The 19,633-nt window shown below is 44.8% G+C and overlaps 2 protein-coding genes across 11 annotated transcripts in view; one reads left to right on the forward strand and one right to left on the reverse strand.

The window, feature by feature from the left end:
• CCDC83 (coiled-coil domain containing 83) overlaps positions 1-10,500 on the forward strand; it is a 28,783-nt gene extending 18,283 nt beyond the window's left edge. Inside the window, exons 5-10 of one of the 2 annotated variants that reach the window (XM_030558717.1) lie at positions 3,315-3,406; positions 5,031-5,099; positions 6,681-6,802; positions 7,900-7,994; positions 8,701-8,888; positions 9,743-10,500. In XM_030558717.1, coding sequence (XP_030414577.1) covers positions 3,315-3,406; positions 5,031-5,099; positions 6,681-6,802; positions 7,900-7,994; positions 8,701-8,888; positions 9,743-9,919 — 743 coding nt within the window. In that variant the 3' untranslated portion in view covers positions 9,920-10,500. The remainder of the gene's footprint in view (positions 1-3,314; positions 3,407-5,030; positions 5,100-6,680; positions 6,803-7,899; positions 7,995-8,700; positions 8,889-9,742) is intronic. The other variant, XM_030558727.1, reaches the window with a different exon arrangement.
• A 6,632-nt stretch (positions 10,501-17,132) lies between these two features.
• PICALM (phosphatidylinositol binding clathrin assembly protein) overlaps positions 17,133-19,633 on the reverse strand; it is a 129,357-nt gene continuing 126,856 nt past the window's right edge. For all 9 annotated transcript variants that reach the window (XM_030558762.1, XM_030558743.1, XM_030558738.1 and 6 more), the window contains one exon: positions 17,133-18,469. Coding sequence is in view for 1 of the 9 variants with exons in the window: in XM_030558753.1 (XP_030414613.1) it covers positions 18,455-18,469 (15 nt within the window). In the remaining 8 variants the exon portion in view is untranslated. The remainder of the gene's footprint in view (positions 18,470-19,633) is intronic.

Raw genomic sequence — 19,633 nt, forward strand, 5'->3', positions numbered from 1 at the left:
TAGTTTGGTTATATAATATATAGACTTAGAGACCTTCTAAAAAACGTTAAAATGTATTACTGGCATGCGAAGCCTTAAATTAGAGTGTATAAATGAACTCTCGGCACAGCACTTCTGAAAGATTGCCGACCCCTGGTCTAACCTGTTCTTAAAATGTCTCCAATGACTGAAATTGTACAACATCCCTAGGTAATTATTCCAATTCTTAACTACCCTTACAGTTAGGAAATTTTTCCTAATGTCTAACCTAAATCTGTCTCGCTGCAATTTAAATTCATTACTTCTTGTCCTGTCCTCAGTGGTTAAAGAGAACAATTTATCATCCTCCTCTTTATAACAACCTTTTACATACTTGAAGACTGTTATCATGTCTCCTCTCAGTCTTCTCTTCTCCAGACTAAACAAATCCAAATATTACAGCCTTTCTTCTTAGATCACGTCTTCTAGACCTTTAGTCATTTTTGTTGCTGTCTTCTGAACTTTCTCCAATTTGGCCTCCTCTTTCCCGAAGTGTGGTGCCCAGAACTGGACACAATACTCCATCTGAGGCCCTCATTGCTAGTTAGAGTGGAAAAATTACTTCTCGTGTCATGTGTACAACACTCCTGCTAATCCATCCCAGAATGATATTCACTTATTTTGCAACACTATTGTATTGCTGACTCATATTTAGTTTGTGATCCACTATAACCCCCAAATCCTTTTCTGCAGTATTCCTTCCTCCGCTGTCATTTCCCATTTTGTATTTGTGCAATTGATTGTTCCTTCCTAATTGTAGAACTTTGCATTTGTCCTTCTTGAACTTGATCCTGTTCATTTTAGTCCGTTTCTCCAGTTTGTCAAGATCATTTTTTAATTCTAATCCTGTTCTCCAAAGTTCTTGGAACTCCCCCATCTTGATATCATCCGCAAACAGTATAAGTGTACTCTCTAAGCCATTATCCAAATAATTGGTGAAGATATTGACTAGAACCGGACCCAGAACAGATTCCTGCAGGACCCCACCTGATATGCCAGGGGTGGGCAAACTACAGCCTGGGGGCCACATCCAGCCCTTCAGACATTTTAATCTGGCCCTCGAGCTCTTGCCAGGGAGCAGGGTCCGGGGCTTGCCCCACTCCACATGTGCTGTGGCTCTGTGCGACTCCTGGAAGCAGTGGCATGTCTCTCCTCCAGCTCCTATGCATAGGGTCACCCATGGGGCTCTGCAGCTCCCATTGGCTGGGAACCTTGGTAGCGCCTGCAGACGGGGCAGCGTGCCTGACTGCACCTCCATGTAGGAGCTGGAGGGGGACATGCCGCTGCTTCCCAGAGCTGCTTGCGGTAAGCGCTGCCTGGAGCCTGCGCCCCTGACCCGCACCTGCACCCCAACCCCCTGCCCCGATCCCCCTCACATCCTCCAAATCCCTTGGTCCCAGGCCGGAGCACCATCCTGCGCCCCCCAACCCCTCAGCCCCACCCCCACCCCAGAGCCTGTACTGCCCGCCGGTCATCCCCTCCTGCACCCCTGGCCCAGCCCGGATCCCCCTCCTACATCCTGAAGTCCTCAATTCTGGCCTCACCCCGGAGCCTGTACCCCCAGCTGGAGCCTTCACCCTCTCCCTCACCCCAACCCCTAATTTCATGAGCATTTATGGCCCGCCATACAATTTCCATACCCAGATGTGGCCCTCGGGCCAAAAAGTTTGCCCACCCCTGCGATATGCCCTTCTAGTTGATTGTGAACCATTTATAACTACTCACTGAGTTTGGTTTTTCAAACCATGGTGTAAGAACATTACAATAGGTTTGTTTAGGTCAGTAGTTTTCAACTTGTGTTTTGTGGACCCCTGAGGGTCTGCAGACTATGTCTAAGGGGTCTGCAAAAGGTTGTCATTATCATAGAACATTGGTTTTCAACCGTGGTCCATGGACCACTGGGGGTCCACAGACTATGTCTAAGATTTACAAAGGGGTTCACACCTCCATTCAAAATTCTTTAGGTGTTTGCAAATGAAAAAAGTCGAAAACCACTGGTTTAGGTTGTATTTCCCTAGTTTGCTTATGAGAAGGTCATGAGAGAGAGTATCAAAAGCCTTACTAAAGTTGAGATATATCACATCTATTGCTCCCCACCCCCAGGATCCAGAAGGCTTGGCAGCCTGTCAAAGGAGGATACTAGGTTGTTTCAACATGATTTGTTCTAGACAAGTCCATGTTGACGGTCACTTATCACCTCATTATCTTCTAGGTGCTTACAAATTGATTGCTTGTTTATTTGCTCCTTTATCTCTCTGGGAACTGAAGTTAAGTTTTTGATGATTCCCCATTGACTATTACTCTCTGAGATTTGTCAGTTGGCCAGTTCTTAATTCATTTAACATGTGCTCTATTAATATTGTTTAGTGCCAATTCTTTAATCAGAATGTTGGGCAATATAAAGTGAAAGCCTTACAAAAGTCTAAGGGTATGGCTACATTTGGAAGTGTGAGTGTAGTCAGAGCGGCAGCGCTGGGAGAGAGCTCTCCCAGCGCTGCATGTAAACCACATCCCTTACGGGTGTAGCGTGCAGTGCTGGGAGCCGCGGTCCCAGCGCTGCTGCCCTGATTACACTGACGCTTTACAGCGCTGTATCTTGCAGCGCTCAGGGGGGGTGTTTTTTCACACCCCAGTTGCAGCGCTGTAAAGTGTGAGTGTAGCCAAGCCCTAAGACTATGTCTATACTACAAGCTAAGGATGTGATTCCCCTGTTCATGTGCATATACTAATCCTAGCTTTCATTGCCCGAGCGTGAGTATATATAGCGGAGGCATGGCAGAGCAGTGCCAAGTACGTACTCACCATTTTCAGTCGGGTTTGCGTGCCTTTGCTGCTGTTGTCTGTGAGACCAGGGCTACACTGTTATGATACACTCTCACTGAGCTGTCACAAGTCTGTGCATGAGCAGAGGAAGCACATTCCTAGCTCATAGTGTAGATATATCCTATCTATATAGAATATAAAATCACACAAAGCACAGGACTTGGTGCTGATGGGGGCTTGGGCTAGCCACCTGGGTACATACTCTGACTCCCTCTTGGGTTTGTACTTATGTTGCTCACCCAGGCTGAAGCCTGTGCCTCCACATCTACACTGCTCTTTTTACCCATGCTAGCTAGAGTAAACCCAGCATGGTACATTTCCCTGTGCTACACTCACATCCTCATGGTAATATCAACATGCTCTAAAGAGATGCTGGCTGTAGTGGCCTGTGAGATCAGTAACACCAAGTCAGTTATCTCATCATCTGCAGAGGGAATCAGTGTCACCTAATGACTTCTGCTTTGCTTTGAAAGAATATTATAGACATACTCTGGAAACGACAAAAGAAAAAATGGACAGATTGGTTGAGAAACAAATGAACGAAAAGAAGGAATGGGCTACTGAGGTACTTTTTCTGCTTTTATACTGAATGCTAATCGCGTCTTGATTACAAATACTCATTCTCTTCTTATTGATTTTTAACTGGATTGTAAAAAAAAGACTGACTTGGGCTTTCATTACTGGAATGACAGGGTATCTTATGGGTTGGAACAGAATAAAATGAACTGTAAAATATTTTGTTGGCCAATATTGTAGTGTTCTTTAGTCAAAGAGCTTTTACAAATGTCAGTAGCATCATCCCTATTTTAGAGTTGGGGAAACTGAGGCACAGAGGCTCACTCAAGAACTTGACATTTTTACTGGGAATTTAATTTTTAAAAATAAAAATTAGTGAAAATTTCTAAGAGTGTGGGATTTACAATAAAATGTTGAATTTGTAATAAAAAATACAGAAAGTGACATGTTTTACATTTACAGACAAATGTTAATGTCCAAATATTGATATTTCTCACAATTTAAAAAAATCTCAAAAAATAAATGTAAACATGAACATGTGGAACAAAAAAAGGCAAATACAGAGTTTCAGTTTAGAATTTCAACTTAAAGAACTTTTGACATTTCAAAAAATCATGAATAAGTTTTTTCGGAATGCTGTCTTTGCAGAAACAAAACTGGCAATGATCAAAGCCCTACTCCTGCATATACATATTCTTAGTTTCAAACATTTGAGTAGTCCCACTGAAGTTAAACATGTGCATAAGTGTTTGTGAGTTTGAAGAGTTAGTATGTTTTTTTCTTGAAGTTTTATATCATATTGTTTTCTCACTCAAGAATTAAGATTGATCCAAGAGTGGACCAAAATGGTCAAAAAGTTAGAAAAACATACTTCAGTTTTCTGTAGTCTAACGACGAACAGTTAGATTTCATCAATATATGTGAGATCTGATTCTTCTCTCATTTATACCAGTGTTAGTATCCAATCAACAAAGTGATCTATGCTGATGGATCTGTATGTCCATCAGTACGATTCCACACTTCATTAGATCCTTTTGAAGATTAGAGGTTTAGCTTCACTGACTTCAGTTAAGTTACTCCTGATTTACAATGGTGTGAAAAGAGAATCAGACCCATGGATTGTAAACGTGATGTTAAACAACGGATTCCTGGTAGTTCATTTCTTACATGAGTCAATAATGAAGACAAACCTCTGATCCTGCAATCAAATTCACTAGTACGGACGTCTGTACCTGAAAGGCGCCGCAAAGGATCAGGGCCACAACACTGAATTTGTGGTATTGCCTTCCTTCCGTTGCAAAAGTCTGATTTCACACAGATAAGATTATGACTTCAGTGCAGGATAAATCAGAAATAGCAGATATGGTGGGGAGGGAGAAAGCTCTTATTTAGGGAAATTCATATCAGAAATAATAACTGGTCACAAATTGCATTGGACTGGAACATCTGTAAGGAATAGCTGATTTGAGGGCTAACCCTCCTGCCTACCCCATGGCAGAGCCCCTTCAAGTCTCCCAAGAGAATGGTATAGGGGAACCTTGAACAGTTTCTAGTTCCCTATGTGGATATTTCTTGCCTAGAGGACTAAACTGCCCATTAGAAATGTTTTCCTCAGGTATGTGCCATTGTCAAAGTTCTGTCTTCAGAGAAGATCTGAAATTCTGTTTTCTCAGAATGCCGTAAAGCACATTGACAAAACCAGTCACAGGGAGATTGAAGAAAACGAATGGCTGAAGGAAGAGGTAAAATGAGTATCTGGTTTTTCACACCATGGTAATTAGGATTTGAATTTAGTGGTGGTGTGTAGTCATCACTTTGCTTCTTATTGTAGGCCTCTAAGGCCTTCAGCAAGAAAGGTGAGCAGATGTTGTCCTAAGTAAGCCACAGTTGTGAGGGAAAGACAGGTTTTCTCTTTGTGATATCAACATGTCAAGATGCATATCCTGTCACAATTTCAGTGACAGCCAGAATCATGTCTCTGCTAGTGACTACACCACTCCATACAATCAACTGTTTAATAAGTAGAAATGTACGAGATCATCCAGTATACAATTTTAGGGCTCAGTTCTTCAAACGTTTACAGAATGTAGTTTAAATTTGTATTAAAAGCCTGGTGTTGCAATTTTGCAATAAAATAGGCACCAGCTTCCTCTGGGCTTGGGGCGTGCTCAACCCCCCGCTCCGCCCCAGACCTTGCCCCCACCTGACCCATTCATATCCCCACCCTAATCCCGCCTCTTCTTGCCCCTGCTCTGCCTCAGACCCCAACCCTTCCTTTCTCCTAAGTCCCCACTCCACCTCTTTCCACCCAGTTATGCTCCCTCCTCTGAGTGCGCCCCATCCCCACTCCTCCCCCTTCCTCCCAGAGCCTCCTGCATGGCGTAAACCAGCTGTTTTGGGGTGGGTGGGAGGTGCTGGGAGGAAGGGGGGAGGAGTTGATTGGTGAGGCTGCTGATGAGCAGGCGGTGTGGGGGAAGGGGGAAGCTGGCTGTCAGTAGGTGCTAAGCACCCACTGATTTTTTTCCGTGGGTGCTCCACGGCCGGAGTCAGTGCTTATGATTCCAGATGAGGTCTCACCAGTGCCTTAACACTTCCATGTCTCTACTGGAAATGCCAATGACCTGTCCATGACTTTTACTACAGTATATATCCCTAACTTGAGCAGGGGGGCTGCAGGTGCTGGTGGGGGAGGGAGGTGGACCAGGGATACCACTGGTTCTAGTGGAGGTGGCTCGGAATCCCTGCTGGTGCTGGGGGGGGGAGGGCTGGTGGGGCTGGCTCCCTACCCGGCTCTGCCTGTCCCTGCAGCTCCTAGGTGGCGGAGGGGCCAGGGGACTCCGCATGCTGCTCCCGCCACAAGCGCCAGCTGTGCAGCTCCCATTGGCCAGGAACTGCAGTCAATGGGAGCTGCGGGGGCATGGCCTGTGGACATGGGCAGCGCGCAGAGCCTCTCTGGCCCTTCAGCTACAGTGCCATGCCCGTGGAAGCCGGGAACCCCCCACCAGGTAAGCGCACCCCCCCACCCCACCAACCCCTAGCCCCCTCCCACACACCCAAACTGTTGCTGCCGGTCTACAGGCTACCCCCTGAGCTAGCACTGGCTGCTACAGAAGTCCGTGACAGACTCGCAGCCTTACCCATAGTCATTCTGTAATGAACCAATAGATTCAGGTCTTTCTCCTCTTGACCTTCTGTGTTGTCTAAGGCAACAGAAGGGGCTAGTGTGACACGGGATAAGAACTCAGGAAGCTCCTGGATCGTGACCATTTGTGCAGGTCCCCCTCTCTTTCAAGATTACCTCATGTTTTTCTCATCTGTGACAGGTTGAAATATACCGAAAAGAAGTAAGCGACTTGGAAGCATCTGCTCAGCTACTAGAAGAAGAAAATATATATATGATTAGGAGCCTGTTTAACTGCAGACTTCAAAATCTTAAAATATCAGGGTAAGAATGGTTCCATTTACAGACGTAGGCCCAGATCCTCAAAGGTATTTAGACGCGTAACTTCCATTGATTTCAGTGGGCATTTGAAGCCTACATACTTTTGAGAATCTGGGTCCTAGAAACTACTTCTATTGCCTCCACAGCCATTCAGTGTCCCTGGGCAGCAGAACCAATGCAGCTTTGCTATTCAAAAGAGGCAGGATTTGAGGCTGTTGGGGGCATGATTTGAAGCTCAGCTACCTTGTAACCCTGTATGCACCAGCACATAGGGATCAGGATATGGGGTTGGAAGAGCTGGATTATCTCCTGCTGTACAGATCACACATCGCCCCCGGCTCACACTTTAGGGTTGCAGTCCCATGGTGCTGGGAGGAAGAATTCCTTCTTGCCACACCTCCCCCTATATCTAGCTGTGCAGGCTGGACACCAGGGCGTAGCTCTGCTCCTTATTGTTGGTTCAAATATTTGAGGGCGTGAAGGCTAATGTGCTAATTCAGTTTTTTAATTCCCAAGTACCGCAGATGACATGCTGTACTAAGCAGAAATAAGGAAGAGGCTCTTTCATGGCACTGTAAGGGTACATTGCACAGCATGAAGTTCCTTCACATCTAATGGCGCTAACTTATTCCTCAAAAGAGGATTAATTTAGCACATGTGGTATCATAATCTCTGGTGTTACACAGTATGTTTATCACTCATCTGTTTACTGTCCCTGCCCCGGGATTTCAGCCCTGCTGTAGCAGTCACATCTTAACCACAAAAGGGGGTCTCTAACTTTCCTTGCTAGAAGAACCTTGGACTGCTTCTAAGTGAAGACTTTCTGCTCTGGTTTGGACCGTGTACTGATCCAAGACTGCATTTGTCTTCTTTGAATTTTATGGCAGACTTGAATTTGGGATACAAAAGAGCATAGTCATTAAGCTACCTGGCTGCCTCGATCACATTTTTAAACCATTGCATTATTCTGAGCTTACAGTTAAATGTCAGATGGCTTTTCGAGTACATCTTTTCTGAAAACAAGGCATTGTTAATTGTTCCACTTTCTAGGGAAATATGTTCAGAGCTCTAATGTCATGTGTTTTTTTAAAATTCCTTAGGCATTTATTTCTTACCCAGGGAGCTGGCCTGCAAATTCAAGGAGAGGAATTGCTTAGTGAGGACTTGGAAGGACTACAGTGTAGAGATTATGCAGGTAATGCACATGTCAAAAAGTCATGGAACTTTATAAGTAATCTTACATTAAGCGCTTTTCGTCTGCAAAGTCCTTTGCAAACATTCTAGTGTACATGGTGATCATTTAATCTACCACTGAAATGCAGTTACCTTGGGTTTAGCAGCCTGCACAGCAGCTCTACATCACAGTGCAGGACAGGAAGAAAATAATACACTATTGTGTTAAGTGAAATAGATATTTAGGTCAGTAGGATGTAGTTTCCCAAAATGGAACTGGGCCAGGCCAGATTGCTAGGATCAACTGCCTTGTGCAAAAAGATGCCTTGGATTTTTACTGCCCACGAATCATCATATATTGTCTTACATCTCATCCCAAAGATGTTCCTCCAGCAGTACAGTGACCCATGGTCTAAGAGGATGGTCTCAGTGTGTCTGTCCAAGACACATGAGGAATTAACTGACAACTTGAGAGATATTCCACTGGATTGTGCGATATAAAGTGGTGCTATTGTTAGAGCAGCAGTATCTCAGCGACAGCATGTGCATTATGGCATAAAACTATTTACTCTTGTCCATTGCTCTTTTTTTACCTGTCCATAATGTATATTTGGGAGTCTCCCTGGCAACCTCATAGTAAAGATTACAAACAATTTCCATGATAAACCTTATTTCTAACCTTCACAAAGTATAACCCCATTACATCTCATTGGACTTCCCCCCAAAAGCAAAGAGAGATGCTGGAGATGAAAGCACCAAGAGCACAGCACCCCTAGCTATAGAGAAGGAAGTGTTTTCAGATACTCAGTCTGAGGCAGAGGCCGAGAAGCAGGAAGACAGCTATGAGGATCTGCGGGGAGAGCCAATGGCTTCTGCTCTCAACTACCTATTGTATGAAGATGAAAAAGATATCCAGGTAATGGATACAATCAATGGGGCTTCTTTCACTTACTCTGGTGCTAGCCTTTTTTAATCAGGAAATGAGCTACCAGCAGCACTGGTTCAGCTTTCAGTACTGTTATGGCAAAAGGTGCTGTTGGCTTCCACATTTGAGGTTATAGATACACTGTATAAGCAGCCAGGGTGACGCTTCCCATGAAAAGAGTTGGAGATGCTGCTATAGAGATACTGCACCCCAAGTGTGGGGTATTGTGTGGGTTCAAATGCTCTCCTTTGTCTGGCCTTAGATGTTTCTGAAGTTGGGGCTGGGAAGGGTAAATGGCCAGGCCACCTCTTCCAGACCTCACTGTCTGCGGGGAGGCTTGGGCTATGTCTACATTGCACTTTTCTTATTCAAACTTTTGTTGGTCAGGGGTGTGAAAAAAAAACACTTTGTCCGTGGGAAACGCCCTCCCGCTGACAAAGCTACCACCCCTCATTGGGGCTGGTTTGAATTTGTCAGCAGGAGAGCTCTCGGCTACACGGCACACCTTACGGTGGCAAGGCTTGAGTGGCACAGCTGTGCCACTGTAAACTGCGCAGTGTAGACATCCCTTTGGACTAGGGCTTCCCAGGTGTAAGTGCAAAGGGGCATAGAGTGTATTTAAGGCTATTGAATCCCAGACTGAGTTGGCAGGGCTGGCAGTTGGAACGGGAACCTTTTTTTACTTGTAAACTAAGTACATTTGATATGGAAATTGTTGAACATGGAACCCCTTGAGGACATCTTTACTGAGTCTCTTTAAAAAGGAAAACAATCATCTTCTGAAGTGCCTCTCTCTTGCCATGCAATTGCTGATGAACAATATTCCCTCTCTTCTGCAACTCCAGGAATTCTCAAAACTGGGTGCCCTGGGGATGAAACTGATGAGTGCAGTGGGAAGAGCCATGCCTATTCATGAAGAACTGAGAGAAATGTCAAGCAAATGCCAGTTTGAAGAGAGTTTTGATACCTATAAATCAGAGGGCCACATCACATACCGCATGATCAAATCTGTGTTTACTTAGGAACAAAAGGCCCTGGTTGGTTAAAAATAGTCTAATTCATGTTGCTTGTTTAGAAATGTAATTTGAAGTTCATTAAATCTTTGATCTGTTTTCCAGGTAATCTGTGACACAGTGCTTTATGGAAACTCTTTCCTTAAATACCTAAAGCATTAAATATTAGACTATTTAAATAGCTGGCTGCATTAACAGGCATGTCTCTAGACGGCTAATATAAAGGTTTCTTTCCTTAGTACTGTAGACAGTGGGCATGAACCTGCACATTCCTTGTGCAGTGTAAACTCCCACTAATGTAGATGGGGTGTAGCTAGTGCAGGATCAGGGTCAATATTTGACTTCTATGGTCCCTACTTGCAGTCTTCCAGATACAGAATTCTAGTTTGATTAGACATTACAAACAGATAAACATAGGCTGATATAAAAGGTGGAAGCTGCTAAGTATTTACTACTCAGTTTAAGCAAAGTACAGTATGCTGAGAATAATCCAAACTATTGCCAAAATATTTGGTTGAATGATTTTCTTTTCACTCCTGTAAATCAAAAGATCAGATACATTTTAATAAATGCATGAAATTAAACTGCAACACCAGAAAGTGGATTTAAAAATGTATATATTCTTCAATGAAAGCAGGGGTCTCAGACTCAATTTGCCTTTGGGCCAGCGCCAGTCCTCAAATCCTCCCAGCGGGCCAATGTCACTCATACTGTCCAGAACCCTGCCCCCCACCTGCCTAAGGCTCTGGGACGCAGTTTGGGTGGGGAAGGTGGTCTGGCGTAGGGAATTGAGGTGCAGGCTCTGGGAGGGAGTTTGGGTGCAGAAGGCATGAGAGGTTGCACTCTGGCAGGGGTGCAGGCTCTGTGGTGGAGTTTGGGGGCAGTAGGGGGTGTGGGGACCAGGTGCAGGCTCTGGGAGGGAGTTTGGAGGTAGTAGGGGGTATGTGGGGTGGGGGTGCAGGCTCTGGAAAGGAATGTGGCACTTACCTGGGGCTCCAAGGTGGGGCAGGCCGGGGGGGCCTCTGCGTGCTTCTGCCCCCAGGCACCACCACCACAGAATCCCATTGGCTTTAGGGGCGCTTGGGCAAGGGCACAGTCCCACCTCACCCCTGGGCCTGAGGGAGGGGCCGGTAGCCATTGGAGTGAGCAGGCAGATGCCGCTCAGCATTGCTGTGCTGCCAGGGTCCCTGAGGGGGAGCAGCGGGGGGGGGGGGGGGGGGGGGGGCGACAGGTGGGGCCAAGGGAGAGACCAGGCCCCAAAACTGCTGAAGCCCCACATGCCATACTGAGGAGGCCTGCGTGCTGAGAGTTTGAGACTCCTGAATTAAAGGATTTTAAAACATGCTGGGCATATTGTTCAGGCCTGTCATGGTTATGGGGCTGGCTGTGTATCTGTCTCCTTGATCACTCTGAGTGCCTTAGGCTATGTCTATACTGCCACTTATATCAGCAAAACTTATATAGCTCAGGGGTGTGAATATTGCACCCCCTTGAGCAATGTAAGTTTCACCGGCATAAGCATTCCTGCCACCAGCTCGTTGGGTGGGTTAATTATCTCGATGAGAGCTCTCTCTCCTGTCGGCATAGAGCAGCTACACGAGGGATCTTACAGTGGTGCGTGCACGGGTATAGCTGTGCCGCTGTAAGCGCTCTCGTGTAGACATAGCCTTATTGATTTTTCTGCTCTTTGAGCAGGACCTGAGTACTGTACCTCTGTCCTGTCTCGCAACCCCTATCGCCCTGCAGGCCTGACTGGGCTTTGGGCATCTGTGTTTCCTTTCTTCAGGAGTCACAGTGACCAACAGCCTGGTTTGAACAAAGTATGTTTGTTTAGTAGTTAGAACAAAAGATTGGAGGAAAACGGGTTTTTAAAACAACAAACAGCCTGTGTGCATATTCAGTCTCATCTAATCTTACACTCCATGCACAGCCAGCTCCAGGGTTTTTGCTGCCCCAAGCAGCAAAAAACACCCCCAAACAAAAAGCCGCGCTCAGGTTCTGCAGCTCTACCGCCTCCGCTTCAGTCTTTGATGGCAGGTCCTTCACTCTGAGAGGGAGAGAGGGACCTGCTGCCGAATTGCCACTGAAGAGCCAGATGTGCCACCCCTCACGGTTGGCCACCCCAAGCAGCTGCTTGCTGAGCTGGTGCCTGGATCCGGCCCTGACCCCATGACCAGCTAAGTTAGACAGGCTGTCCTCTTAAATTACAGGAACAGAACCAAAGCGATGTACCTTCTCAGAGCAAGCCTTGAGCCTTCTGTGACCTAGTCTGTTCTCTACTTGTGTGCCCTGCTCCGCTGTAGGCTTGTCGTCACTGCAGCCGGCAGGTGCTAACTGGGACTCTGTCAGGTGGTGCCCCCACCCAGCTCACATCCTAACACACAAACCTCTCACCCAGGCAGCAAAGGCTAGTCTGGCAATTCAGAGTTAAGGGTACAATAATTAGGAAGTATGGACATCACCCAAATTACCTGAACTCTGCTGGCCTTCCCCCCGTGCACTGTCACATAAATAGGCACATTTTTGTGCCGTTTTGATAAGGGCTAAAGCTAATAGGCTGGAAGTGTAAACACCTTGAATCCACTAAATCCTGCAATGTGCTAAGTACTTTGGCCCCCATCCAGCAAAGCCCTTGAGCATGTGCTTAATTGGATTGAATCCTCTTTGTATCATTTTCCTGTTGAGCCAAGCAATTGTGGGTGAAATGGCTCTACATCTGTTTTATGTAAATGTTAATTTTCATCACCCCAGGAGTGGCTATCACTTATTTAATTTTTGGTCTGGCTTTTCCAAGGTCTCTAGTCTCAGGCTAGTTATGTTGGGTCACATTGCAGAAACACTTTTACATGGCCAAACCTATGTATTTTGGGGCCTTGTCCCCAGTGGGGTTCTGAATGTGGCCATTTTCATGGGAAGGTGTAAAAACACAAACAGGAGCAGTAGTTTTCCAAAGTTATGCAAAGACAGAAGCAAAGACTTGTGCTACTGTAGCTTTTTAATCAATCAACAGGGGCAAGGCTAGCTCATGGCTTAGCATTCTGAGTTAGAGGTGTTGAAGAGGGGCACTGTTTGAAGACAGGCTTGGCTCTTGGTTTTGGTTCCTCTGTGGTTGGTGCTGTGGGGCAGAACTAAGGGGGTTTGGGTGCACCTCATGATGCATTCCCATATTTTGTCAGTTTTTGTGTAACCATAACGTGGAATTCCCAGACTAGGATTTGTTAGTTTTGTAAAAAACTCTTAAAGGATTGCCTGTGAGTGCTGTTTGCTTAGCACCTTAATTCCAGCTCTGTGCTGTGGTTTGCCTGCTAATGCCTCTCCCGTAGGAATTACTCAGTGACAGGAATGAATACTGCAGAGCCCACTCCTGTGGGATCCTCCCACCCAGTCTATGGACCAGGTGCCATCCCACCATGCAGTTCCTTGCCTCATGCTTTTGCTATCACAGTAAGAGATGACAACAAAGAGTGCTACATGGGGACTTATTAAGCGAGCAATTTCTGGAACACTGGATGGGTGTTCTTTCCTTCCCTCTACTCTCCTATGTCTGTCTCCTTCATGCCCAGTGTGACCACTTCTGCCCGCCAATGTGCCTCTAGTTCTCAGTGACCAGTCCCACAGGTGGTTCCCTACTGCAGCTCTTTCCTCATCAAGACAATGAAATGTTCAAACTCTGCATTGGAGCTATCATTCATGGCCACTGCCAACAGTCCCCACCAGAACTATAATTGAAAGCAGGATTCCTTGCCAAAGCCCCACTTTTGGAAGAGTTTCTAGGCAAAGCCATCCTAGAGTTAGGGTGAAGCAATACTAAGGAAAAGTTTTGTCAGAGACCTACAAGTGAGCTATCAGTCACGGCAGCCTCATCTCTCTGTTCAATCAGCTTCAAACTTTTCAGAAAATAAAAACTACACATGGAAATTGCAGGTGTGTTGTTTTGGCTCGGGGATGTGATTCCAGCTTTATGCTAGTGTCTCCATTAGAATGTATGGAGCTTATGGGTCCCTGGAGCAGTGAGCGGCTCTGGCCCTATGGTTAGAACGGAAGATAGTTTCACCTCACAAATACAGTTCTACTCTGAAGTGACTAAAAATGGCATTTTGCTCAGCGTATTTGCTCACCTTAGCAAGTAAAACAGCTTCTACTGAGTCCTGTTTGCTCTGTACAGCCAGCAGAGCACTGGGCCAGCAAGCTGCCTTCTATTCTGTCTCACGGATTATTAGCATGGTCAGGTAACTCACTGGGCTGTGTGTTGTGTCCCCACGGGTGAAAGTAACTTAAAGGACTTACTGGTATGCTGGAGTTCTGAGCAGGGGACGGGGCTTCAACCAGAAGGGGTGGGGCCTTTAAGTTGAGATTTAAAGGGCCCAGGGCTCCCGCTGCAGTAGCTGAGAACCCCGAGCCGTTTAAATCACTGCCTGAGCCCCGGGTCTCCAGCAGCCCCAGGCCCTTTAAATCACCAGCCTAGGAAAGTTGCCCGCTGCTGGTCCGATCAGCTGTGTACCGGCTTACTTTCACCTCTGTGTGTCCCCCACCAACAGAAGGGAGGAGTTGTTCCAATCCTGCTTCCATCCTCTTCTGTCCAGCAATGACCTCTGAAGAACAGGCTCTTCTTAGCTGGCATTGCCCTTGCTTCTACTTTTCTTATTCTGGAGTGGGCACCTGGAGCAAAAGGTCTTCAGGTCTGCTGGCTTAACATCTTTGCCCTTGCTGGCAGCTTGGGGGAGGAGCAGCAACAAGCTGGGTGGTGGGCCTCATCCACAATGGCTGATCGGATAGACCATCTGATGAGATTAATATTGGTCTATTCTGAAAGATGTTAGTGTTTCTGTGCCACAGAGAGTGCTTTGGGGGGGTGGGGCGCAGTTCTTTCAAGCTATCAGGGACAATCTGTTGTATACAACATTGCCATACTTAAACCAATATTTTATTCATCCCTGCGATCTTTCTGGTCCCCAGTGACTGCATTTTCATAGCAGCAAGACCTTTAGATATATCACCCCCCCAGGTTCTTTGTTCGGTACAGTTGAGTTTTTAGAAAATAAATGAAATGTCCAATATTTATTTCTCAAATTTACACCAGTGAGATTCTTGTGATGATTTTGGCCAAAATAACATAAAATCAAAGGGAAAGCCACATTGCTCTGGCTGCTTTTATTTTCTAATTTGCATCATAAGGTTGTTTCTTTAAATTTTTTTCCCTGGTTTGCATGCTGCTTTTCTGTTTTTCCAAATAGGTTTATCAGTCTCTACAAGGAATTAGAGCCCTCTGTAATGCCACAATCATCTCCTTCACTGCTGACTGAATCAGGTGTATAGAACAGAAAGGAGAAGGCAGTTCCACAGCAATAAAACAATCCAGCCTATGGGAATGAAGTGCTCAACCTTCACTGAAAATTAACAAGCATTGAGCAACTCACTTAGATGCCTTCAGAACTCCCAGCCTAACACAGCCCACACATATGAGAAGAGGTTACTCCTGAGGCAGAGCAGCCACAAGGGGCTTTGATGAGCAGTTTGAGTTAAAGCCTGTTGGGGCAGCCTGGGGTTGGACTGGAGCTGCTAACTCTAAGGCAAATTGCTGTGTCTTCACTGCTATTTTAACCTACCAGCTAGCCTGTTAAGTTAGCCAACCCGCATTAACATACCTTTTATTTGCAATCAAGGCGCACCCTTATAAATAGGGCCCTACCAAATTCACAGTCCATTTTGGTAAATTTCATGGGCAGAGGATTTTTAAAATCTGAAATTTCATAGTGTTGTAACTTGGGGGGTCCTGACTGTGGGCAGGGGAGTTGCAAGGCTATTGTAGGGGGGGGGGGGGGATGATGGTATTTCTGCACTGCTACTGGCAGCAGTGCTGCCTTCAAAGATGGGCAGTTGGAGAGGGGAGACTGCTGGTCACGAGCCCAGCTGTGAAGGCAGCAGCGCAGAAGTGAGGATGGTATGGTATTGCCACCCGTACTTCTGTGCCAGAGGTGGGTCTGACCCGGCCCCAGGAGCAGCCAATGCAGGGAAGAGGAAGTCCCATCCATCCACAGCCTGGCCAGGACTAGCAGCCTGAGCCTGGTGTAGGGTAGGAGCCCCCAGCCCTGCTCCTCCCCAACACTCCGAGGTTAAAGTGGCCCTGGGCTCTGTGTGTGGGGCAGAGGTGCCCATGGTGCCTACCCATACGACTGGCCCTGCTCCCCCCCAAAGGTGATGTCCCCCCATCCCATGCCACCTTCACTTCACGCTGCTGCTGCTGGCGGCAGCACTGCCTTCAGAGATGGCTGCCTGTCCAGCAACCACTGCTTTCCAGCCACCCAGCTCCAAAGGCAGCATAGTAATATCGCAACGCCCCTACAATAGCCAGATGTCACAGGGTAGATCATATTTCACGGCCGTGAATTTGATAGGGCCCTACTTATAAAACAGGGCCATCACCACATCAGAGACACTTCATTTTAAAGACTGTTTGCAACCAACAAAGGGCTATATCCTTTTCAAATGAATCTCTGAAGTAGAAGGCAGCAGCCTGGGAGAAGAGCATTAGTGGGAGATACTAAAGATTCAAACCCTTTTACCAGCCTGTATGGGCAATATGTCCAATTTGCATACTAACAGAACAACATTGGCTGAGCCCCTCAGTTACTTGTGTAGCACCCATTTTACAATGGTGCCAATATAAGGTCAAGATTTAAACATCAGGGCAAACATCAGAACAGCTGAAAACAGCCCTACTATGTTCCCCTCATTATGAACAGGTGCTTACATCGTTCTTCCTAGACTTTGAGTAAGGCCTTTGCTTTCATGATGGGAACTGTCTCCCCAAAGTAAGTGCTTGATGTCTCAGCAAGATGCTTCTAGCTTGTCAGTCATGGCTGGAACATTTGAGGTATTTGTGTAAGGGAAACTAGTGTAAGCCTGTTCATGCTTCTTTCTATGTTACCCAGTTACAAGCATCAAGTTGCCTGCTATAAGCATTTTGAGAATGTTAGCGGACACCAGACACCAATGATTTCAAGCACTAGATCCAGCTCTTGGTGAGAGGCTGTATTCACTCACTTCTATAAAACTAAGGTGCTGTTCTACCGTGGGGAGAGGCACAGTATAAAAATCTAGACAGATTCATATTGGTGCACTTCCTAGCATATACTTAAATAGATTTGGTACTGTAAGTAAACAAAACAATAATCCTTGCCCATTTTAAGAGGGGAAAGAAAAGAAGCACCTCATACTTTCATACTGTAACAAAAGTTCTGTGGAAGCTGCATTTTATTTGAAAATCCACCCATTTTTGCTAACATACATTTTAATATTTTAAACAAAAATAGAATCTGCAGAGACAATGCAGCAAGTATGCTTAATTCATGTACAGAATTGCTTTCATATCATGGACTATCCTTCTGAAGGCCCCTTTCGACCCAAAAGTTATGATGTATTTACGCAGAGCACCGATCAACAGTGCTGCTTTAATTCTTCATTAACTAAACTCTTGCTAGTCATTTGTAAAGATGCTACTTCCCTTATTATTTTTTTAAAGATACATGATCATAAACATGGCACTAGCCAAATGAAAATCAAGGCTTTTTTGACATAATACCTCCTAGAGTTTTTAAAGAAAAGGAAAGTCTTAAAGTGAAAGCAATTCCTCACATTCATTCTGGAAAGGCCTTATGTCAAATGTAAAATAATGACATGCCAAGCACAAAGCAGTAGAGTTCCTTCCCAATGCACTAATGCTGAATTAAAAATGTAGTGCTTCTCCGTGTCAGTTAACTGTTCCCTTGCAAAATCCTAGGCACAGAATTGACTATAAAGGATTAATGCATTTTATAACTTTCCTAATTCCCATACAGACTGAGAATTCATAAGATTCAGGCCTTTAAAAGTTAGTGCTCTATATGTCAGCTGAAAAGCATTCTGAATCAAAATCATTCTTGTGGATAAAAAAATCAGACATACTGTATACATCCATACTCATTTTCATAAGGAGTTTGATACAATATTAATGTTACTTAAATTGATAATCATAAATAAATACAAACAATACATAAGGAATGTCTACTGCAAACTGAATATATAATTTTTTTAAAAAGAAAAGTTAATTTTCATTGCTGTGTCTACATTTGTGAGGACTGAAGAAAAGATAACTGCAGAAGTAACAGTTAGGATCTGATCCCCCAAAGAAAATCTTGTTTTGAGTTATGGTAAAGGACACTCATCTTCATTCCCCACAGCATTTCCAAATACAAATCTTACAATTTCAGAATAAGTGTTTCTCTTTATATGTTACTGATTATGGATATTAATAGGAGCTGAAAGTACTGACGCGTTAGTCACCAGAAAAGAACATCTTAAATCCGGGGAATTCTTGGCTTTATATCATGTATTGACACTTTCCTAAAGAGTTGTCCCAGTTTCCTGTGGGCCTTCATGATTTTCCTGCATCATTTTAAAGGAGGAGGAGTTAAAATACAGCAATTTGGATTTTGCTGGAAGTAAGGGTTTGCTGTTGAGCACGTGTGTTTTTGGAGCTGTTCCTTTCTCTGCCATCTGGCATGATTACATAAACTGTATCTGGAAAGACAAAAAACATTCGAAGTTAACTTTTCTCTACTCAGTATAATGAGACTTACTTAGAAATAAAGGTTTCTGATCCCTTAATATGTGTTGGGCATGGAAAGTCCTCCATATCCAGACTATCAGAAATAAAAGCTGCAAAGATGCTGATCAAAATAAAAATTTACAGCAAGAATGAAGATGTATGCAAGCCACTGGGATTTCTTTCCAAGTACGCACTCTTCTGTAGTGTTACTGTGCATTGGTTGCACTGTTTGTCCAAAGAGGAGAAAAATGAAGTAGCCCATCACAAAATTGTCCTTGTCCAAGCATGGGAAGACACTAAACAAACACTAAGACATCAAAAGAAAAGCTCAACGTGCTATGTCTAGAAAGATAGCATTCAGTGCTCCCTAGGTTATGCACACTAAAATCAGTGCTTTTAAAGGGTAATGTTTCCAAATTAGTTTATATTTGCACAGACATTTCATTATACATCTTTAAAAACATTTAAAGCAGACACATTGACATCACTGTTGATGCAAAAGAAAACTCCAATGCCATTTACTGTATAGAAACAGCTAGCAGCTATAGTATCTATTTCTCCACAGCAGATAATAGTTCAGTTTTCTCATCATGGTGAAGATGGTCAATTACACTGTATACCACAGATGGTAAATATTCATAAGAATTTTATACACCTGTTGCAAAAAACAGATCCACAAATTTTCCTACTGAAATAATTGCCATGTGGTCTCCACTCGATGAGCACAAATGTCCCTCGCTTTTCAGTCAGGAGTTCGGTATGCATGCTGCCAGCAGTCTAGTAAAGGAGCTCAAAACAGGGAGAATCACATTGTGTTTCCAATGGACAGAAGCAAAATTAGTATTAATAGGCTTCAGCAAGCTTCATAATTGCACTGCTTGAGCATAATTTCTGTGAATCACTGTTTTTGAAGTTACGCCTCAGCCAAAACAACCTGAAGTTATTTATCTGTAACTGAATGTTCTTTGAAATGCGTGGTCCCTATCCGTATTCTACTGAGGGGTTATGTGCATGCACCATGTACCTGGAGCCAGAGCTTTTGAAAGTAGTACTGTGCACTGTGTAGCCTTGTGGTCTCGCTCCAGATGATAAAGGGTGCAGTGGGCTGCTGGCATCTCTAGTTCCTTCGCTACTGC

This window comes from Gopherus evgoodei, chromosome 1, assembly GCF_007399415.2.
Source record: "Gopherus evgoodei ecotype Sinaloan lineage chromosome 1, rGopEvg1_v1.p, whole genome shotgun sequence".
In the NCBI taxonomy this organism is placed as follows: Eukaryota; Metazoa; Chordata; order Testudines; family Testudinidae; genus Gopherus; species Gopherus evgoodei.